The 20,735-nt window shown below is 64.0% G+C and overlaps 1 protein-coding gene across 1 annotated transcript in view; it reads left to right on the plus strand.

The window, feature by feature from the left end:
* The first annotated feature begins 6,401 nt into the window (after positions 1 to 6,401).
* Positions 6,402 to 20,735, plus strand: part of LOC309856960 (serine/threonine-protein phosphatase 2A regulatory subunit B'' subunit beta-like) — a 43,684-nt gene continuing 29,350 nt past the window's right edge. Inside the window, exon 1 of the mRNA XM_082718770.1 lies at positions 6,402 to 7,223. Coding sequence (XP_082574896.1) covers positions 6,891 to 7,223 — 333 coding nt within the window. The 5' untranslated portion in view covers positions 6,402 to 6,890. The remainder of the gene's footprint in view (positions 7,224 to 20,735) is intronic.

Consider the following 20,735-nt stretch of genomic DNA (forward strand, 5'->3'; position numbering starts at 1 on the left):
GCCTCAGCCCCGCCTGGATCTCACACTCCCAGCCAGAGAATACATGTGCACTGCTCAAGTCACCTACTTTGGGCTGTGTTGTCACAGCAGCCTTAGGCTGTGACAGATAGCCTTAGCAATCCTTAGCAAAGGAACACGGATGGTAAAAGGGACTTCACAGATGTTAATGAATGAAGTGGGTCTTGAGATGGAGATCATCCTGGATAGCTGTGACCTCGGTGTCATCCCAAGGGAGGCAGAGGGAGACGCGAGGACAGGAGAGAAGTCCATGTGACATGAAAGCAGCGGTGGGAAGGCTGATCCTTGGAGGTGGAGCAAGGGTCCTGACCCAGGGTGGGTACCCGCACCTGGAAGACCAGGCACAGGTCCCCTCGTAGTGTCCAGGAGGAACTGCGCCTGTGGAGCCTTGACTTCAGCCCCGTAAGACTGACCTTGGCCTTGGGCCCTCCAGAACGCGGGAGAACACACCTGTGCTCTTCAAGACTCCGACTTTGTGGCCCCTCGTTACAGAAGAGCGAGATGACGGACGCACACCGTATCAAGCCCTAGCAGCCGGCCGATGTGTCGGGTTCCTACACCTGTAACTCATCTTCCTCTTTCCTGCCGGAGCTGAGCATCTCAGATGCCTCAGACGTGTCTGATCCTTTCCCTGGCCGGCTTCAGTTGTCTGTGTCAGTCAGCTGCTCGTGTGTAACAGCCACCCTGAAACTCTTCAGTTAGAGTATCTACACCACGTCAGGAAGCTGGCCGATCCCGGCCGGCCCTTCCCCCTAAACTCGGTCACAGGCATCAGGGCTCTTCCTGGGGGCCCGTCTGTGCACCTTCAGTCTCTCTGCGGTTGTCTCCCCCCTGCCCCAAGTCAGTTTTGTAATGCAGGCACTTCTGACTGGGTGAAAGCCCGAGGCCTTTTACAAAGCTGCAGTTTTGGGGGCTGTCGGTATCCTCTCTAAAACTCGGATTGCAAGCTGGCCCATGCTCTTCTAAACTGCTGCCTTCCGTGTGGTTGTTGATGAAATTCAGAGAGAAAGCAGCAGCCTGCAGCCCTGTGTTCCCGTCCTTTCCCAGGGCGATGGGGGTGGGGGGGGACCACGCAGCCTTCCCACCTGCCCGGTTATGGTAAGCCACATTGTAGCAACTGTTTTGCCACAAGGTAACGGGGATCTCTGTCCAGCCTCCTGAATCTATTTTTTGTGCACGAGGGAGCCAGAACGTGTTTGCTGGTGCAGAAGCCCCTTCCAAGCCCTTTCTAGCTCCTTGTCTTGTGTGTTCCTTCCGGACGTTCCGCTGTCCGGGATCAAGTATCCTGAACACGTCCACTTACGTGTGGTGAGCGGTGAGTGCCACCTCTGTGAGGCGGACAGTCCCTGCCTCAGCCACAGCTCCTCTGTAACTTCTTTCTCTCCTCACACTTCCGCATTCTGCGCTGTAATTGTGCATTGAATCATCTAATTGTATAAATCCCCACTCCCGCCCCATTAGATGAGGAAATCTTTGAGATCGTGAATCATCTTTTATTTCTCTCTGTCCTCGGGCTTGTAGCACACACTCAGAGGACCCAGTAGGCCGCAGCTTAATTATGCCGCATTCTAGCATAATAAATACATCGTAAATAAATTAAAAGAGAAAGCACTGATGGAGCCAGGCGAGTTGATAGCAAGAAGGGAAACGTGTCAAGCATCCCAGCACTAGCCGCACAGAAACGCATCGTTCAGCGGACCTCTCCTTTGCAGGACGGGGCAGACACACAGCCCCCCCGCCTGGGAGGTCCCGAGCCCATGTCACTGCTTAAAACTGGGATCTTGAGTCAGGAAAACACGAAGACGTCTGGGGGAAAACAAGAACAAAAACAAAAACAATAACAAAAAACAAAAAACACGTATACGTGCACAAACTCTGTAAAACTCTTTCCTTTGGAGAAAAGGGCAAATCTGAACATACGATTTTTTTTTAAAGCATTTACAATTTTTCCATTCTCTTTAGTTTCGTAGGGTCACTATCCATTTGTTTTTTGTTGTTTTGATCAACATTTTTATTCTTTGAAAGCTTATTAAGATGGGTGCGAACACAATAAATTTTCTTTCCTGATTTCCAGGACCGCAAGGCATTTAAACAACACTGCTTAGATTGGAAGCTTTTAATGGATGTTTTCTCCACTCTTTTGTCCCAGTGTCAGTGACAATATAGCACCCAGGCAAGGACCATGATACCGTCTTGGCTGAAAAAAGACCCTTCCAGTCTTTCACCCACGGATCCGTCCCTGGAAACGCATCGTGGAAAGCCACTCTGCTTTCAGTCAAGCGCAGGCAGTGGCGCTGGGTCGTGGGCTGTCGGAGTCTTGGAGGGAAGGGGGAGCAGAGTGACTGTTTCCCAAGAAAGAACCAATCCCGGGACGATAAAGCCATACGAACCATCCCAGTCGTGGAATGCCCCCGGTTCACGCAGCCACCCCACTGCTGCAGAGCGCTCAAGGAACACAGGGAAAGACCCAGTTCCTCCGGTTCAAAATTGTAGGAAAGCATGTGCCCTCGAGCCGCAGGCAAAACCACATACTGGAAAGCAAGTCCGTCAGCAGCAAAGGGAAGAAATAAAACAGGAAGAGAAGAGACAGACAGACCGACTTCATAAATACCATCTAGACTCCGCCTTTCCCGGCAGACCTGACACAGGGAAGGTGGTTAAGCTCCTGATCAAGTTCTTGGAAGGACATCCCTTGAGACCAAACACAGAGACATTTATGGGTATTCTGGGGTTCCTTTTTGTTTTTTTGTTTGTTTTTGAAGATTCACTTATTTTAGAGAGGGAGGGTATGAGCGCAAGAGCAGAGAGAGGCGGAGAGACAACCTCAAGCAGACGCCCCACTGAGCACCAGCCCCACTCAGGGTTCAATCTCGTGACCCTGATGTCGTGACCTGAGCCGAAATCAAGAGTTTAGTCCACGAAATGACCACCCAGGCACCCAGGAGTTTGTCCTCATGATAGAAACGGAGATTTTTAAAAAGAAAAAAGAGCATCTTGTTTTGGATGAACGTCCTTGGCAGATATAAACTCGATCACTCTGACTTCCACGGAGGGTCTGTATGCAGCCTTGGGTCCGTCTGGGACCCATGAGACCGGATGTCACAGGCACTGTATTTAGGACTTCTTCCGTCCCCAATTGGGGGGTTTCTATCCAGCACCGCGGGCTCTGCAGAAAGACACGTTATTTTGTTGTTCCGTGATGCAGTTTGGGGAAAGCCTGCCTTTCCGATCAGCCAGTCCCTGACGGCGCAGAAGGGAAGGTGTGCGGATCGACTGTGAGGGTCTGGGTGGACTGCGTCCCACAGAGGGGACTGGGCTCAGGCCGGCAAAGGAAGGGGCCGCCCTCCTTCCAACCGCCCCAGTGCCTTCCTCTCCAAGCTCTCAGGATAAGGCAGCAGGGAAGCCGACTCAGCTTCTCCTGGCTCCAAGCCACACGCAGTTCTCCAGAATCTTCCTGTCCACTACCACCTTCCCCACCCCATCTTTCTGTCCTGCGGGGGAGGGGGTGTCCTCCTGCCATCCCGCTAGAAGTCAGGCAGACCCCGGAAAGCACCCTTCGTGTCACCAGCTCGAGACCGTGCTCCTGTTTCGGGGCGAGCCGGGCTCAGGGCTGGCTCAGGGCTGGCTCAGGGCTGGCTCCGGGGCGCCCCAGGGTCGCACAGCGCGTCTCTGTCCTGGCAGGACAGGATCTTCGCGGGGCCGGCGCACACTGAAGGTGCACTGTGCTCCTGAGCAGGACCTTCTCTCTGTCCGCTTGGCGGCCGCACAGCTCGGGCCTCGGCATGGGCCCCGGGACGCATAAAGCCGTCTTGTGCTCGGGATCAAAACCCCCCTTCCTCGGCGAAACCCCGGCCGTGAAGGGACGGAAGGGGCCGTGCGCGGCCGCTGGAGCAAAGACCGGGTCAGAGGCCCGTCTGTTCCCGCACGAGATGCCTGCGTGCGACAGCCCGCAGCGCGCTCCGCCTGCGCGCTCCCTTCTCCGCAGAAGCGGCCCCGACCCTCCCGCACGGGTGCGCGGTCAGCGGGACAAGGTCCAGAGTCCCTGCGTCCCGGCGCTGTCCCGAGCGGGGAACGCGGTCCGGAGGCCACACCGAGCCGCCCAGGCCGCACAGAAAGTGACACGCGCTGTCGGGGCCGCACAGAGTCCCCGCGCGCTCTCGGGGCCGCGCACACGGCGACACGCGCTCTCGCGGAGTCCGGCTGCGGTTCCGCCGCGTGGACCGGCTCGCACCGGCGTCCTGCATCGCTCGCTGGACGGGCAGCCGACGTGCGGACTTTGCTGTTACCAGATCACGTGCGGGAGGAGAAAAGACCCAACGGACGCCTAGCACCCCCCACCCGCCATGCGACCCCGCAGCCCCATCGGAACCCGCAGCCCCCCATGCGACCCTGCAGCCCCCCAGCCCCATCGGAACCCGCAGCCCCCCACCCACCCATGCGGCCCCGAAGCCCCGCAGCCCCCGTGCGACCCCGCAGCCGCAGACACAGAGCGCGCGCCTCGTGCGTGGCCCAGGGCCGCTCCCGTTACGCGGACAACGAGACCCGGGCCAAGGCAAGGTCGGGGGAGCAGGGGGGAGGCGACGACCCTCTCGCCAGCTCGACACACGGGGTCGCGACGTCCCGCCAGCACGACACACGGGGCCGCGACAGCGCGCTCACGCCGAAGACCGGTTGGGAGCGAGGCGCACGCGGCCCCCGCACGGAGCCCGCCCGGTCCACGACGTCCACGTTCACCCCGAGTTGCGCTGTGCGTGGGACAACGGCCCGCGAGCCCCGCGCTCGCTCCCGACCCCAGCCGCGCGCACACTCGTCCTCGTGCTCCGCGTGCACGCGCTGCGCACGCCCGCCTCCTATCCACGGCCTTGCCTCGGGCGCGCCCCCAGCGGGCACGCACCGCGCATGCCCGCCCCCCACCCACGGCCCAGCCTCGGGCTCGCTCGCTCCCGCGGGGCACGCATTGCGCATGTCCGTCCCCTTCCCCGTTCCGCGCGCGGCGCCGGCCCCACGGCGCGCTCTCGGCGGCACGCACTGCGCATGCTTCCGCCACCGCGGCCGTCCGGGCGGCTCGCGAGCGCGGCTGCGCCCCGTAGCGCCAGAGCGGGACGACCCGGGGGGGGGGGTCGCCGCCCGAGCCGCGCTCCGCGAGCCTCCAACGCCCCCTCCTCGTCGCACCACAGCCCCGCCCCCCTCAGGCCGCGGCGTCCGAAGCCGGGGAGGCGTGCGCGGCGGCGGGCGGCGCCCGTGGCCGCCGTGATGACGTCACGCGTCGCGGTGACGCACGACGTCGGCGACCGCGTCTGGGACGGCGGCCGGCGCGCCCGTTTTGAAGCTGCCCGGAGCGGCGCGGGCCCCGGGGCGCCGCTGTCCGTCCGCCTCCGCCGGGCCCGGGGCTCCGCGCCGCCGCCGCGACGCCCGCAGTGAGGCCCCCGCCCGCGTCCGCGCCCTCGCCCCTCGCCCCTCGCCCCTCGCCCCTCGCCCGGCGCCCGGCGCCGGACACCCGTTATCCGTCGCCCTCGGCCCTCGCCGGGCCGGGCCGTCGCCTGCTCCGGGGACCCCGCGACCCCGGGCTACGGGCTCCCGGCCTGCGACCCCAGGGGAACGGGGTTCCAGTCCCGAGCCGCGCACCCCGCCTCCCCGGGACCCCCGGACTCCGGGCTGCAGGCCTGGACCCCGCCCCTAGAGACCCCGGACCGCGGGTTTGCGACCCCGCCCCCTGACACTGGGACCCCCGGACCCCGGACTGTAGAGACCCTCCCGGACCCCCGCCCCTAGAGACCCCGGACCGCGGGTTTGCGACCCCGCCTCCCTGACGCTGGGACCCCCGGACCCCGGACTGTAGAGACCCTCCCGGACCCCCGCCCCTAGAGACCCCGGACCGCGGGTTTGCGACCCCGCCCCCTGACACGCTGGGACCCCCGGACCCCGGACTGTAGAGACCCTCCCGGACCCCCGCCCCCTAGAGACCCCAGACCGCGGGTTTGCGACCCCGCCCCCTGACACGCTGGGACCCCCGGACCCCGGACTGTAGAGACCCTCCCGGACCCCCGCCCCCTAGAGACCCCGGACCGCGGGTTTGCGACCCCGCCCCCTGACACGCTGGGACCCCCGGACCCCGGACTGCAGAGACCCTCCCGGACCCCCGCCCCTAGAGACCCCGGACCGCGGGTTTGCGACCCCGCCTCCCTGACGCTGGGACCCCCGGACCCCGGACTGTAGAGACCCTCCCGGACCCCCGCCCCTAGAGACCCCGGACCGCGGGTTTGCGACCCCGCCTCCCTGACGCTGGGACCCCCGGACCCCGGACTGTAGAGACCCTCCCGGACCCCCGCCCCTAGAGACCCCGGACCGCGGGTTTGCGACCCCGCCTCCCTGACACGCTGGGACCCCCGGACCCCGGACTGTAGAGACCCTCCCGGACCCCCGCCCCCTAGAGACCCCGGACCGCGGGTTTGCGACCCCGCCTCCCTGACACGCTGGGACCCCCGGACCCCGGACTGTAGAGACCCTCCCGGACCCCCGCCCCTAGAGACCCCGGACCGCGGGTTTGCGACCCCGCCTCCCTGACACTGGGACCCCCGGACCCCGGGCTCTAGGGCGCCCCCCCACTCTGGACTCCAGGACTCGGAGCTCCAGGCCGCAGGCCCGCGACCTCCGAAACCGGGACTCCTGTCCCGAGACACCGCCCCCCACAGCCTCCCCAAGATGTGGGCTGCGAGCCCCGCCTCCCCGGGACCCTAGGACCCCCGGGCCGTGACCCCGCCGGCGGCCCTCGTCGGCTCCGCGGACGACCAGTCGGGCCAGACCTGGGTTGCGGGCGTCAGGCCGGCGTGCGGGACGAGGGGCTCCTCGGGCCGCAGGGCCCCGCCGTGGAGATGCCGCCCGGCAAAGTGCTGCAGCCGGTCCTCAAGATGAAGGTGGACGAGCTGTTCCTGTGCTGGCTCAGCGAGGCGGGCACGCAGGCCATGCTCCGGGACTGCCTGCGGAGGGTCACGATGCCCGCGAGGACCGAGGCCGACGCTGCGGACCCCGGGCCACCCGGGCCCCCGCTGGCCGCCGCAGCCCCCGCCTGCAAGCCCGTGCTCTTCGACAGCCTGGGGGCGCCCGGCCCGGCCCCCGCGTCCCCGGCGCTGCCGCTGGGAGCCTCCGCGAGTCCCCGGACCGGGCCTCCCGTGCGACCGACTCGTCGATCTGCAGGGCCGCGAGTCGTAAGTTCCCCGTCTTGTTGCGATCTCGTCCGCGATCCGCCCCTGGGCTCGCTGCCGGGGGGAGCGCTTCACGTGCGAACAGTCCCGTTGGCAGGGTTCCCCCAAACGGGTGTGTGTGCGGGAGCGTTTTGTCACGGCCAGAGCGGAGGCCGGTCGTCGGGATTGCGGGTTCCGCGGCAGTCTCCCCGTCTGGGTTTCAGCGCGGCTTCTGCACGCTTCCTTCCCGGCTGAGTAAGGGGCCCAGGCCGTACCCCACTTGTTGGTTTTCTCCTTACCTCGTCTGCGGTAGTCGCAGTCAGTGGCCGGTGCCGGACAAAGAGTTTGGCCTCCAGCTCGGGCTGCTGCGTGCCCTCCGAGTCGCCACACGTTGGCTCAGTGTGATGGGACGTGTGGCACCTGTGCATCCCGCGTTCCTGGGCGAACCCCGGCGCTGGCAGCGTTGGCCTTCGGCGGAACGTGATTGTCTTGGGGTGCGTGTTTCCGCTGCAGCTCCTCTCCGGTCAGCGACCCCTGCGGTGCGATCACTTACCTGATCGCTTCCCACCGTCGTGGACCAGCCGCCACGGGCAGACCGCCGGCTGTCGCTCCGAGGGCCAGCTCGCTTGGCTCTGCTCCCTGACCCGTGGTTTTCTGGCCCGTGGCAGCGGTCCCGACGACATGTCCCAGAGAGCAAGCCTCCACGGGGAGTGGGAAGTAGGCGCAGCGGTCACGTCTGGCCTGGCCCCTGTCGGGAACCCCACGGGACGGCTCCTGTGCTCCTGCAGGGCCCGCGGCCCAGCCCTGGGCTCTGGCTCACTCCCTTTCCCACTGCCGCAGAATCTTAGTGCTGGGGGAGTAGGGCCGGAATCTCCCGTGTCACCGAGGCTGCCGGGTCTGTGAGGGACCAGCGCGCGGACCCGTGACTTCTGTGGGACGGTGGTGTCCCTCCCCACAGTGGCATCTGCTCTCCCCGGGACGGCCGAGGTCTCCCGCGCTGAGCAGCCGCCTGCATGGCGTACAGGTGTCCACGCTGAGGCCCAGCCCCTCGCGCAGGTGAATTCCTGCATCTTGTGACCCCGTGACCTTGCATGAAACCTCTTGGGACGGCAGATGTTGGCGGATCAGCACAGCTCCACAAGGGCGACGGGGATGCTTTGGAAACGACGCATTTCGGAGAGCGAGCCCGTGGCATGCCCGCATGGAATGAAGTTCCTCCGGTGACCACAGTTTGTCCTCCCAAGTGGGAGGGAGATTGTGCAGGAAGGGAGTGTGCGACTTGGGGAACGCACTGACTTTAGTGGGGAGAAGGCAGCGGGCCAGGAAGGGAGGTCTGCAGTGGACATCAGCTGTCCAGTCTCGTGCGCTGGCCGCAGCGGTCTGACTGCAGAAAGCCCGCTGAGGAGCCGGGTCGGTGTGTGCCTGTGGGACTGGGCAGGACGCAGGGCTCCGACCCGAGGACGCTGTGCCTGCCGGCGGTCTGAGGCCGGAGGTCGGCTGCTGGAGGTGTGCGCGGTGCGGCTGGAGCGGGATCGCGATTCTCACAGTCGAGGGGCAGCCGGGAGGCCCCATGGGTGAAGCCTCCAGCTGCTGGTTTCAGCTCAGGTCGCGGTCTCAGTGTCGGGACGGCCAGCCCCACCTTGGCCTTCGGTGTGGCCTCTGCCTGCGATGGTCTGCCCCTCCGTCCACCCCTTCTCTTCCCTTGGGGCCCGGCATCTTTTCTCGGTGCACACACGCGGAAGGGCTGCCGCGAGCCGCGAGCCTCTCCTTTCCACCCTGCTCCGTGTGATTTCCCGCTAAGGGAACGCGGAGGCACAGGGACTCCCCACACACCAGGGGTCCGGTTGCCGAGCTACATGCCCCGCCCCGGGGGTGATCTCCACACACGCATGACATGAAGCTTGTGTCAAATGTGTTACATGCAACAGGCCCTTGGGACATCTTTCATCTCCGTGGGCCTCCATGGCACTGTCGCCCGTAATCCCAACCACAGAAAACCCTAAAAGTGCTTCTAAGGAAGTTCTCTAAGGGAATCAGATTTGGTGGGCATGCCCTGTCCCTGCACGGACTGTGACCCCAGAGATGACGCCTGGGGAAGCAGGGTCCCAGGCGGCCCGGGGACCAGACTTTCAAATGCAGGGCATGGCCTCCGGAGCCCCCTTCCTACCTGCCCCCCAGTGGCCAGTATCCCAGTCACCTCGTCCAGCGGCTAGTTCACACTCTCCTGGGCCCCCTTCCTCCTTCCGTCACAGTGGTCCATACCCCTGTAACCTTCTGCCATGTCGACCGACCCTCGCAGCACGTACATGAGAACGTAACAACACCAGTGATCTCTTAGTGGCCACCGTGTGTCGGAGCACCTTCTGCTCCTCGCTGTGAGAGGAGCTGCGTGTTAACTGGGGACTTCACGCAGCGCTGCCAGTGCTGTAGGAGATGGCATGCTCTCACCTACTGTCAGCACCGGGAAACGCAGCGCTGGCTGTGAAGTCCGATGCTCGTCAAATGCTGAGGGCACTTCTGGTCAAACAGGCTTTTTTTTTTCTTTCAGCTTGTCTTTGGCCACCGTGATGCGTGTGTTCAAACGTTTTCCCTGTTTTTACAGTTAGGTTATGTTTTTATTATCGAGTTGTAAAAAGTCTATATATAATCCGTGGGCACGTGCTTTGAAGGTAGATGTTTCGCAAGAGGTAGGGGTGCGGAGGGGCCCCATGAAGATGTAGGGGTGTACGGGGCTCCGTCATGAGGAGGTAGGGGTGTACGGGGCTCCGTCATGAAGATGTAGGGGTGTACGGGGCTCCGTCATGAGGAGGTAGGGGTGTACGGGGCTCCGTCATGAGGAGGTAGGGGTGTACGGGGCTCCGTCATGAGGAGGTAGGGGTGTACGGGGCTCCGTCATGAGGAGGTAGGGGTGTACGGGGCTCCGTCATGAGGAGGTAGGGTGCACAGAGCTATGTCGCGAGGTAGGGGTACTCAGGGCCACGTCGCGAGGATGTGATGCTCCCGGCTGTGCGGGTGCATTCACAGTGGGCTGTGCGGGTGTGCTCGCCGCTGACTGGGTGGGTGTCTTCCCTCGGGGCTGTGCGGGCATCCGCTCTCTGGGCTGTCCTTGCTCGGCTGTTCTGGTGCCCTTACTAACGAGAGCAAAACTTCACGCTCCAGTGACGGGTGCATCTACAAGTCTTTTCTTGGGCTGGTGGATGGGGATGGATCCCTCTTTGCCCACTGTCTTCACGGCCCTGAGTCGTGCGAGTGGTGGGTTCATGTTGGGGTGATGTCTGGCCAATGAGGTTCTGCTCTGCTTTGCTGCTGTGTATGCTAATGTCTACGTCGCTTCTGGGATAAGCGTCCTGAAAGCATCTTGGGCTCACAAGGCAGGACTTGTGCCTTGGCTTTGTGCCAGCCACACCCAACGTGGGCACAGGAGGGGTCTGCTTGCTCAGGACGTCTTTCCTTTGCGGTGGGAAGGGAGGGGAGGCGTGGGAGGGTTAGCTCATCCTCATTCAAGCCCCGAGCCCACTGCTCGGAGCCGCCCCGAGTGCTCTGCAGGACCGGTCACTACAGTCCGGTCTGCGTGACCCGTAGGGCACTTAACGCATGGCATCTGCAGAGCCTGGTGCTCTGTTCCTCGGCCTTCCTTACCTGTCCTCTGTGACATCCTGCGTTGTGTACGTTGTATCCTGTGTTGTTACTTTCTGTGGTTAGTTACTCTCCCAGGTACACAGCTGACGTTACATTGTATCTCACGCACCTGACCAGTGACGGTTACCTTGTTGCTTACATTCTGTGTAAGCTGAGTTACCCCATCTAAGTTATATGCCGTGTTCTCTACCTTGTGCAGAATGGCAGGAAAACTCTGAACCCCGAATACTCCCCACCCCCTCTTGTGACAAGAAAGCATTTGAGGACTCTGTGTGCTTCATTGTGTCTCTTCTGTGCCGGGAGGGCGGCTGGTGCTCGCAGACCCCTTTGTTTTTGGCACGGTTTCAGGGAGGAAGCAGCTGCTTTGGCTGCATCTGGGCTCGTGGGGACCAGCAGGGATCTGGCGAGAGCTCCGTGACAGGTTCTCTTGTGTCCTGGACAGACTTCCCTTCTGTGCAGAGCGCCTCCTCTCGTCCCTCCCCGCCTCTGCTAACTAACTAGCAGGCAGTTGCTCGGATCACTTCAGTTCTCTGGAGCACGCCTCTGTCCCCCACCGGCAGAACTAGAGGCGCTGTCCCCAGATGTCTCCTTGCAGACCTGTTTACGCGCTTGTCCCTCTGGACTGAGCCACAAGACAGGGTCACTGAGCGGGGAGCTGTGTCCGGGACTCCCATCGGCAGCTCAGCCAGAACAGCTCCAGCCGGAGCGGCTCCCTCCTGCACAGCCAGGGGCCGGCGGGGAGGAGCGGCCGCCTCCCCCACCCTGCAGCCATGTGCCCTCCTCAGCCTGTGGAATGCAAGCGGCCCAGGGCCGGCCCCCAGAGCGCCTGGCCGGCCACGCATGGAGCGCGCTGAGCCCGGCCACCCAGACTGTCCTGCCGGGCACAGCTGCCACCCCGAGCCTGCCGGCCCCGGCTCAGCCCAGCCCCGAGAGTCAGAGCGCGAGCGCAGTGCCTGGCCTGGCCCCCGGCGGCCCATGCGAGGCGACATGCGGCTCCGGGACCTGTCCCTGCGCCAGGACCCTGACCTGAGGCAGGAGCTGGCCTCCCTGGCCCGCGGCTGTGACTTTGTGCTGCCGTCTCGCTTTAAGAAGAGGCTCAAGGCCTTCCAGCAGGTCCAGGTGGGGCAGGTGTGCTGTGTGCGTCTTGTGTGGTGCTCACCAGAGCTCCCTGCTGAGGCCTGGACTGGGGCGGGGGCTGCTGGTACTCCCAGGTCACCCCCCCTGCGCGTCACCTCCCGAATGGATGGGGGCCTGGTGGTACTCCCGGGGCCCCCCCCCACCGTGCGTATCACCCTCCTGAACGGGTGGAGGGCTGCTGGTACTCCCGGGTCCCCCTGTATGTGTCACCCCCCTGGGATGGATGAGAGGCTGCTGGTATTTCCAGGGTCCTCCTATGCACATCACCCCCCCGAATGGATGGGGGGGCTGCTGGTACTCCCGGGGTCCCCCCATGGATGCCCCTCCTGGAACAGACTGGGGGGCTCCTGGTACTTAATGGTGTCCCCTGTACACTTCACCCCTCCGATGGGGTGATGGTTGGGGGGGCTGCTGGTGCTCCCAGGGTCCCCCCTCCAAGTGCATCCCTCCTGGAACAGACTGGGGGCTGCTGGTACTCCCAGGGTCCCCCCCATGTGCCCCCCAGTACAGCTGTGTCGTGGCTCTGGAGAGCCAGGTGTCCCGTGTGGAGCGTTAGGGAAAGCCTTCCGTAGAAGGAAGCCGCGGCTTCCCTTCCTGGGGTTCCAGTGGCAGAACCGCACGCAGTCAGGAAGCTGGAGTGTGGCGGCCGGCGATGCGGCGGCTCTCCCCAGCACGGAGCAGACAGGGTTTAGCGTCGGCTGGTGGTTCAGCCTTAGTCACAAACACTGGGGGCTTGTGCCCTCGTGCGGAGCAGGAAGCTTTCCCCACGCCCGTGGATGCGGCCGGGTTCCCTGCCCTCGCGGTCGTGGTCTGAGACGTGCTGTGTGGAGGGACGCGCAGACCGCAGCCGCGACCGGGGACGCCTGGGTGGCTTTTAGTAACGGACTGGCTTGTGTGTGAACTTTGCTGTGATTCTCATGATTCGGGGACGTCACACCTGGCTTTATGTCTCTGTGTATCTTGTCAGGGGTTTAAGGGAACTCGTAATTGAAAAGGCCTGAGACTTCCCGTGAGCTCCCCAGTCATTCTGTAACTTGAGGTTTCCGTGCGACCTCTCACGCTCTGCCTGCGCCATGTGGTGCCTGGGTGCTTGGTGCCCCGGTGCCGGGGGAGACAGGACCGGGGACAGGATGGGGACAGGGGAGACTGGATGGGGGACAGAATGGGGGAGTGATGCAGACGGGGGAGACAGGACCGGGGACAGGATGGGGACAGGGGAGACAGGACAGGGGACCGGATGGGAGTGCTGGACGCGGGGGCCAGGACCGCAGGGCTGGAGGCGGGACCTGCACTCACTGGCTGGCTCCCTACGTGCCTTGCATCTGGGTCACTGACACTTGCCACATGAAACGCTTGCGTTGTCCCTGGTAGTGAGGAGTTAGCACCCTGGTACTGCGTAAGGACAGAAAAATCACACAGAATCAAACAGGGCTGTTTTGGGGGTGAGAAAAAGACCTGCTTTTCTGATTCTGTACCTGGAGTTTCTTTTGGCTCCCACGTTAGTGTTCACACACCTTCTGAGTGTGTGTCTGGCTGTGTCTGCCGGCTTTGGACATTCTGTGCTCAGGTGCTTTGTGCAGACGTTTGTTCCTTGTTTCTGAGGCACGTGTGTTTGGGGTCTGTGAGACGGTGGAAGTGGAGTCAGCCACAGCTGAAGTGCTCTCACCCGGCAGGAAGATGGATGTTTGGTGGTTTCTCTGAGGTGGTTCCGTAGGGTGTTGGTGGGATTGGCAGATGCTCCGAAAGTCATGGTGACTTGCCCTCAGCGGGCCTGTCTCCTGGCAGAACCGGTTCGGGAGAGTCTGATTGTTTTAGGATGACCCCGTTTCACCAGCACCACTGTTGGGGAGAGAAATTCTATGAATTCCTTCGGCGGGGAAAGTGTTTCATGTTACAGGAGATGTACTTCAGCGGTGTTCTGCGGGCGTGAGCGTGTGTCTGGGGTCATGTGAGCGTGTGTCTGGGGTCACGGAGTGTTCTCTAAGGTGTGGGGGGTGGATCAGATGGGGCTCCTTGTAGGGGAGCGTTGCGGGAGGAGGGGGTTGTTCCGTCTTATTCAGCCCAGGGCATCTAAGTGTGGATCTGGACAGGGCCCTGGGCAGGTCAGCACAGGTCAGTGGTGGCCTGGGGCCATGAGCGTGGTGGGGACCCTGATGACTAGGAGGGAGATGGGGGGGGGTCCTGTATGGTGACTGGAGGGGACGGGAGGCTGGGGGAGGGGTGGAGGACATGGGGTTGGGGAAGGTGGGGGATGGGGGTGTGGGAGGAGGTGGAGGGTGGGGGAAGGGAAGGCGAGCCTGGGAGAGACGGGCCTCGCCCCGTGGGGGGGGGTGGGGGTGGGGGGGTGAGATTCAGGGACTCATGAGCAGGTGTAGGATGGGGAAGGGGAAATGAGGGATGGGGCCGTGGGGGTGGGGACGAGACATGACATGGGGAAGAGATGGGGAATGGGGTGTGGGGAGGGGGAGGGTTGGAGCCACAGGGTTCACGGGGATGGGGGAGGGGGTGGGCAGATGAGGAGGGGGATGGGGCAGGGGGAGGGGACATGAGGTTGGGGAGGGGTGGGGTGGAGACCCTGGGGGGTTGGAGGGGCGGATGGTGTAGAATGTGCCTCGCGTGTGGCTCCCCGCCTAGCCGCGCGTGTCCCCTGTACTCGGGGTCAGAGGAGGGGTGGACGGCTGCGGGTCTGGGGGCCACGGGCTCCCTGTGCTGCTCACCGCACGGACACTGCCGCCTGCCGCCTGCCTGCCCTCCTGGGGACTCCCGGGCCTTGCACACACACCGAGTGGCAGAGGGACTCCCGGAAGCTCGGCTGCGCTGTCCCTGAGTCGGGGACCCCACCTGGCCCAGCACGGCTGCTCTGCTGCCTGCCCCCGTCTCAGCGGGGACCCTAGCCTCCCCACTGCCCTGGTGCCGAATCTCTCTCCCCTCACTCCAGTGTGGTACAGTCGAGGGTGCCCCGGGACCCCCTGTCCTGTGCTGTGTCACGGCCCTGGTCCTGGACCGCCCATCCTGTCCAGCCTCTCTGCGGGGTCCTCTGCGTGGACGGACAGGCCCTCAGAACGGTCGTGTGTGGACCGCAGTGACGCCATCTCCAGGTGACTCTGCTGGGCCATGAGCTGACCTCTTCTGGAGACAGCGTGGCCTCTGGCTCAGGCCGTGCCGGACACCGAGCAGGGCCTTAGTCTAAAGGGGGTCACGGGGCCAGGGAGGGGTCGCACCCTCGACGCTCACTCTCAGGGTCCCAGGAGGTTGCTGTGACCCCACCCCATGTCTGTGAGGCTGTGGACGCGGTGTCCTTCATGGTCCTTGCTGGCCAGCATGCAGTGGTGGCACGTTCCAGCCCTGTCTTCTAGGCTTTGTGGAGACCAGACCGTCTGCGCCCATTCTGCCTGTGGGCACGCAGCTGAACGGATGTCCTGGGAGCTGGTGGGCATTGGACACAGGCCTCGTCCTAACGCACTGCCTGGCCAGCTGCGCCTGGCTCCGTGTCCTCGGAGTTTGCCGTCCGGCCCCCTGCGCACCTGACACGTGGACACCCAGAACCTTCTGATGTGGAAAGGGCGTCTGCACGAGCCTGCATGGAGGGGACCTGGGCAGCGGTCGTTTTGACATTTCGGCTCCTCTGTGTTGAACTCTGACCCCGGGACTCCTGTGTGCGTCCAGTATGTCCTCTGCGGGTCTCAGTAGTGAGCCTCTGCCATGTGGCGGGAAGTGGTCCATGGAAGCCGAGTTCGCGGCCTGCAGGGCCCTCCTCTCCTGGCCATAAGTGCGTGCAGACTCAGTCCCGCGGCCTGCGGGGTCCTCCTCTCCTGGCCATAAGTGCGTGCAGACTCAGTCCCGCGGCCTGTGGGGTCCTCCTCTCCTGGCCATAAGTGCGTGCAGACTCAGTCCCGCGGCCTGCGGGGTCCTCCTCTCCTGGCCATAAGTGCGTGCAGACTCAGTCCCGCGGCCTGCGGGGTCCTCCTCTCCTGGCCATAAGTGCGTGCAGGCTCCCTGGGAATTCCCCACCGGGCTCCCCAGTCCTGTCCCAGGCAGCACCACGCATCTGTGTGTCAGGTCAGGGCCAGCCCTGGGGTCCTGTGAGCTGAGCCACCCGTGCCCGGGGCGCCTCTGCCTGGCCTGCTTTTGTCCTGACTCCTGGCTTTTACTGTGTGTCTTGGGCCGGTGCTCTGGGCGAGGGTCACTTTCGACGTCCCAGATAAGGGCTGGGACCTGTGACTGTGACTGTGACCCCCGAGCCCAGTGCTCAGAGGACGCACGCCCGCAGAGACCCAGCCTGGACTGCTTCTGCGGGCACCCACCCCGGGAGGCAGCAGTGGCTTCGGCAGGACCTTGTGTCCAGCTCCATGTGGACAGGACGGCCCCACTGTGCGTGTGCTGGGCGGCCGGTGGCGTCCTCTTGCTTTGTGGCCTTATGAGGAGTCCGTGCTCTCTCCAGAAATAGCTCTCCGTGGGGAGGTGTCATCTTTATCAGGGAGCTCTGGGCTGCATGCCGCCCACGGTGTGCACTCGCCGTACGTCCAGGAGGACTGAGGCGCGGTGCCCGGGAAGCGGGGTGTCCGGCCTCGACTCTGAGCCCCGAGCCCCGCGGGGAATTCCCGCACACTCGCGCGTATCTTTGTTGCTTTTGCGTTCGTAACGGGTATCGGCCGCAGCTCCTGGAGGTCAGGGAACGGCCCCTGCGTTTCCTGCGGAATCTGCTGAGTTCTGCTCTGCGGACCGGGAGGTGGCCGGCTCCCAGCGGCGCCCCGTGTGCCGGACAGGAATGCGCGTCCTGCAGCTGTGCTGGGGCCACGGGCTATTTATGTCCGGGAGATTAAACCCGTAAATCTTCCGTGTCCACACCAGGCTGTTTTGTGTCTCATTGTGCGGTGCACTTGTCATCCGCGCCTGGGGGGGGGGGTGTTCAGCCTCCTTCCTTGTGGCACGTCAGTCTGTCCCCACCAGCGTTTCTGCCCTGGGGGCTAAGCCTGCAGGCTCCGGCCCAGGTCTGGGTGCCGGGGCTCCCTGGGCCGTCCAGTTCCCGGGGCTTCCGTGTCACGCACGGTGCGGATCTGCACGTCGTCACTGGGCCGTGTGGACCACCCTGCAGCCACACACGACCCTGGAGAGGGCCACTGCGGGCCCGTATGTCCACAGTTTAAAAACTTTTCGGTGTGTGCTACATGCGTGTCCCACAGAGACCTACGGTCCTCTTTTTCCCGTGGGCGTCTGCTCTGTGACCGGAGCATTTAACCCACGTGCACCGTAGCAGTGCCCGTGCGCGGAGTTAGGTTGTGTGTCTCCTGCTCTCGCACGGTTGCCGAGCACCCTTCTCGACACTCACACTGGACGTGTCACCTGCTCACCTTTGTCACAGTCTTCATCGTCGAACTCCCGGAGACGCCGCGGTTCGTCCCGGCTTCATGCTCTGCTGTCCACAGCGCTGTTAAAGAGTAGCCAAGCTCCATGCTGGTTCCCGGTGTCAGCAGAAGTGCTCCTGGTACCCCCGCCCACGCCCCAGCACACCACTGCCCTGGCGGAGCTTTCTCTCTGCTCACTCAGAACTTGCATGTGGGTGACCTTTGCTCCAGCATCACATCCCCTGCGTCTCCGTGAACCTGTGTGTGCAGAGACGGCGTGTCCGCGAACTTGTGCATGAGCACAGACACTCTGCGTGTCTGCAAACTCGTACATGCGGATGGAACTGTGTGTCCGGGAACCCACGTGCTTGAACAGAGACACTGCGTATCTGCCAAGGCACGCGTGCAGACAGACACCCCATGTGTCCGCAAACCCGTGTGTGCTGACGGAGACCCCGCGAGTCCGCCAACCCGTGTGCACGAACAGAGACTCCACGAGTCCGCCAACCCGTGTGCAGGGGTTTGAAGGATCAAGACCTGCGAGTCCGCGATCCAGGGTCTGCCGACAGCTCCCTTCTCAGTGTGTTTTGTGTTTGTTCTGGTCGCAGGGACCACTTCCCAGCGGCCGACCTCCCGACCTCCCCGTGGGCAGAGCCGCAGATGACACAGCCCTGCCCCGGGGCCGCCCTGGCTGGTGCGGTGTCTCCCCGCTGATTCCTTGCTGCGCTGAAGAGGACCCCATTGGGCTGTGTTTCATTCCTCTGTGTCTGTGCAGGATTCCCTTGACCGGTGCTGTGTGGGGAGCTCCGGGAGCCCAGGACGCAGGGTGCGCCCCCGCACGCCCCCCACGCCTCCCCCGGGTGGCCTCCTGACCTCGGCCTTTCGTCCCCCCCACTTCCCCACACCTGTGCTCAGCTGTGCTCCGTCCACCCCGCCATCCCCCACATGCGTGGTCTGGAAACCTCTTCTTACCGTGCTACGGGGTCTGTGTTCCGTGGACTCACCCTTCCATCTTCAAGCTTCCTGCCTCTGTGATCTGACCAGGGGGAGCGCGTGGGTCTTGAGTCTGGTCACGCCGGCACCTCAAGCCTTGGTGGGTTCGGTCCCGCTCGGTCCCTCCTGGCACCTTGTTTGCGTGTGGACGTGGGACTGTGGACTGGGAGTTGCTCCTCTTCCGTGGGACTTTGGGCAGTGTCGTGGGTCCTGACATGGTGGTTTCCGGAGCAGATATTCCTCCTTTCAGGCCGCACCAGTCTGGTGCACCAGGACGGTTTGGCTAGAGGGTTTTGGGGTTATCCAGACTGATACAGGCCGGCTACGTGCAAGCACCCGGGGGAGGGTCCCACGGCCAGCCAGCAGGGACCTCGGCTTCTCACAGAAATCAGCCGCAAGCCAGGGCAAGCGACAGCACTTTCCTGACGGCACGGCTGTCGGAGAACAGACCGCGTCTGGGAGGCTCGGGAGGCAGAAAACAGTCCTCGCTCGGGGTTAGGGGTTTAGGGTCCGAGCTCCAGCAGCGGTCCAGGGTAGCGTCCGATGCGCGTCATTGTCGGGCGAGCGATGGGTGTCGCTCGTGAATCATCAGAGGTGGGGGTGTTGCTGCGGCCGCGGCCAAGGGTCGTTCTGGCTCAGGTCCTGCAGCGTCGTGACGCGGCTCTTCTGGGGCGTTGTCAGGACTCGGGAGCCCAGGACAGAACCCAGAGAGCGAGTCCCTGTCTTGCCGCCCCCTTGAACAGGGAACAGAGCCACTTTGTATCCTCAGAGACAAAATACGGGATTTGAGGACATGGCGCCTTGCAGAAAAGGGTCCGATCCGGAGCCGGACGGAGCCCCTGGAGCTTCCCCGCTCGGGGATGCTGTGAACGTGGTGTGGTGCCGAGGGACATCTGCCGTGGCCCGGAGTTCTCAGGGCACGTTCTGCCCGTGGCCCCCGTGGCCCCCGCTGCCAGATGCAGGAACCCATGTGAAGCCCATCGTTTCGTTCCTTGGGGTCCGGCGTCGGTGGGCATTTATTTCTGGCTCATTCTTCTCATGGGAGGCGCAGCTCTGTGGGACCTTCGCCCGGGGGTAGCCCCGTTCCAGGATGCTGGACTTTGTGTGCAGACCCCTGAGCTCCTCGGCCGGGCCGTGAAGAGGGGGTCGTTTCAGCCGCACGACGCCACTGGCCTCACGGGTTCCCTTCGCGGTGTCTGTGGTCCGAGGGTGTCTTCCTTTCCTGGTGGGGCGGGCCATGGTGCTCCTAAATGTCTGTCAGCTCCTCTGTGGGAGGCTCGGAGGGACTCTGCGCAGAAGGGCCGGTCTGGGCACCTGGGATCGGACCCTGCACGAAGAGGGAGCTCACCAGAACCTCAGCGGCCGGGCTAGACTCCTGAGGTTCCTACGCCGCGGTGGCGTCCGGCCTCGCGCTGTGGCGAGGGCAGACCCGTGCTCGCGGGCGGCTCGGCTCTCGGGTCCCTACCGTCCCAGGAGACAGGCAGGCTCGGGGTCTGGAAGGACTCGGGAGACACAGCCAACGCCGTGTCGTGTGGCCGGTGTTGTCGAGGCCGGCAGCTGCCCGGAACAAAGGGAAGGGCGTGGTGCCCGTGGGAAACCCGCCGTGGACGTGCGCTCGGGCAGCCCCTACTGCTGGGGGCCTGCTCTGTGCAGACCTGGGGGCAGCCTCGCTCCCTCCCGTTGGGGGCACCGACAGACCGGAGCCTGGGGAGCCCTGCGGACGCTGCAGGAGAGGCCGCAGGTCGGACGCAGGAAGGGCAGGTGCGCAGGGTTCTGCTGGGAGTGTCGGTGCTCTGTGCTGCAGGGGGAACGGATGGGGCGGGCTCTTCTCTGCTCAGGGTGACCTCTTCACCGCCCGCGACCCCTCCGAGGAGCCATGACCCCTCCGAGGAGGAGCGTCGGCATGGGGCCGGGTGGATTTTGTGGCCGGTGGGATCCGAGAGGGGTCTTTGGTGAAGCGTGTGCGGGACTGTGGTGGCGTCCGGGGTCGTGCGTGCAAAGGCCCTGAGGCAGGCAGTGACGGGTGTGTGCCACAGCCTGTGACACCCGCCCCTCCCCGGGTGCAGGGGTGCCGTGGTTCTCCCGCCATCTGAGCAGGAACCCTCCTCCCACGCCAGGGTCTTGGAAGGGGAGGGTGGCGACCGCGGACGGAAGGCTTCCCGCCGATGGGGAGACGGGGCCGCGGAGGACCTGGGTTTGCACAGCACAGACGCACACCTGCGGCCCCCAGCCTCCCTGCTCCATGGAGCCCGCGTTCCTGGCCCCTCCCAGCTTGCTCGCTCCCTCCTCCCCCTCCTCTCTCCTCCCGTGAGGCCCGCCCGCCTCCTCCTTCCCTCCTCCCGCTGTCCCGTTCCCTCCTCCCCTGCCCCGTCCGGCCTCTCCCCTTCCGTCCTCCCCTGCCTCACCCCCCGGCACTGAGCTC

The sequence above is a fragment of the Mustela nivalis genome (genome assembly GCF_964662115.1).
Source record: "Mustela nivalis genome assembly, chromosome: Y".
Taxonomy (NCBI): Eukaryota; Metazoa; Chordata; class Mammalia; order Carnivora; family Mustelidae; genus Mustela; species Mustela nivalis.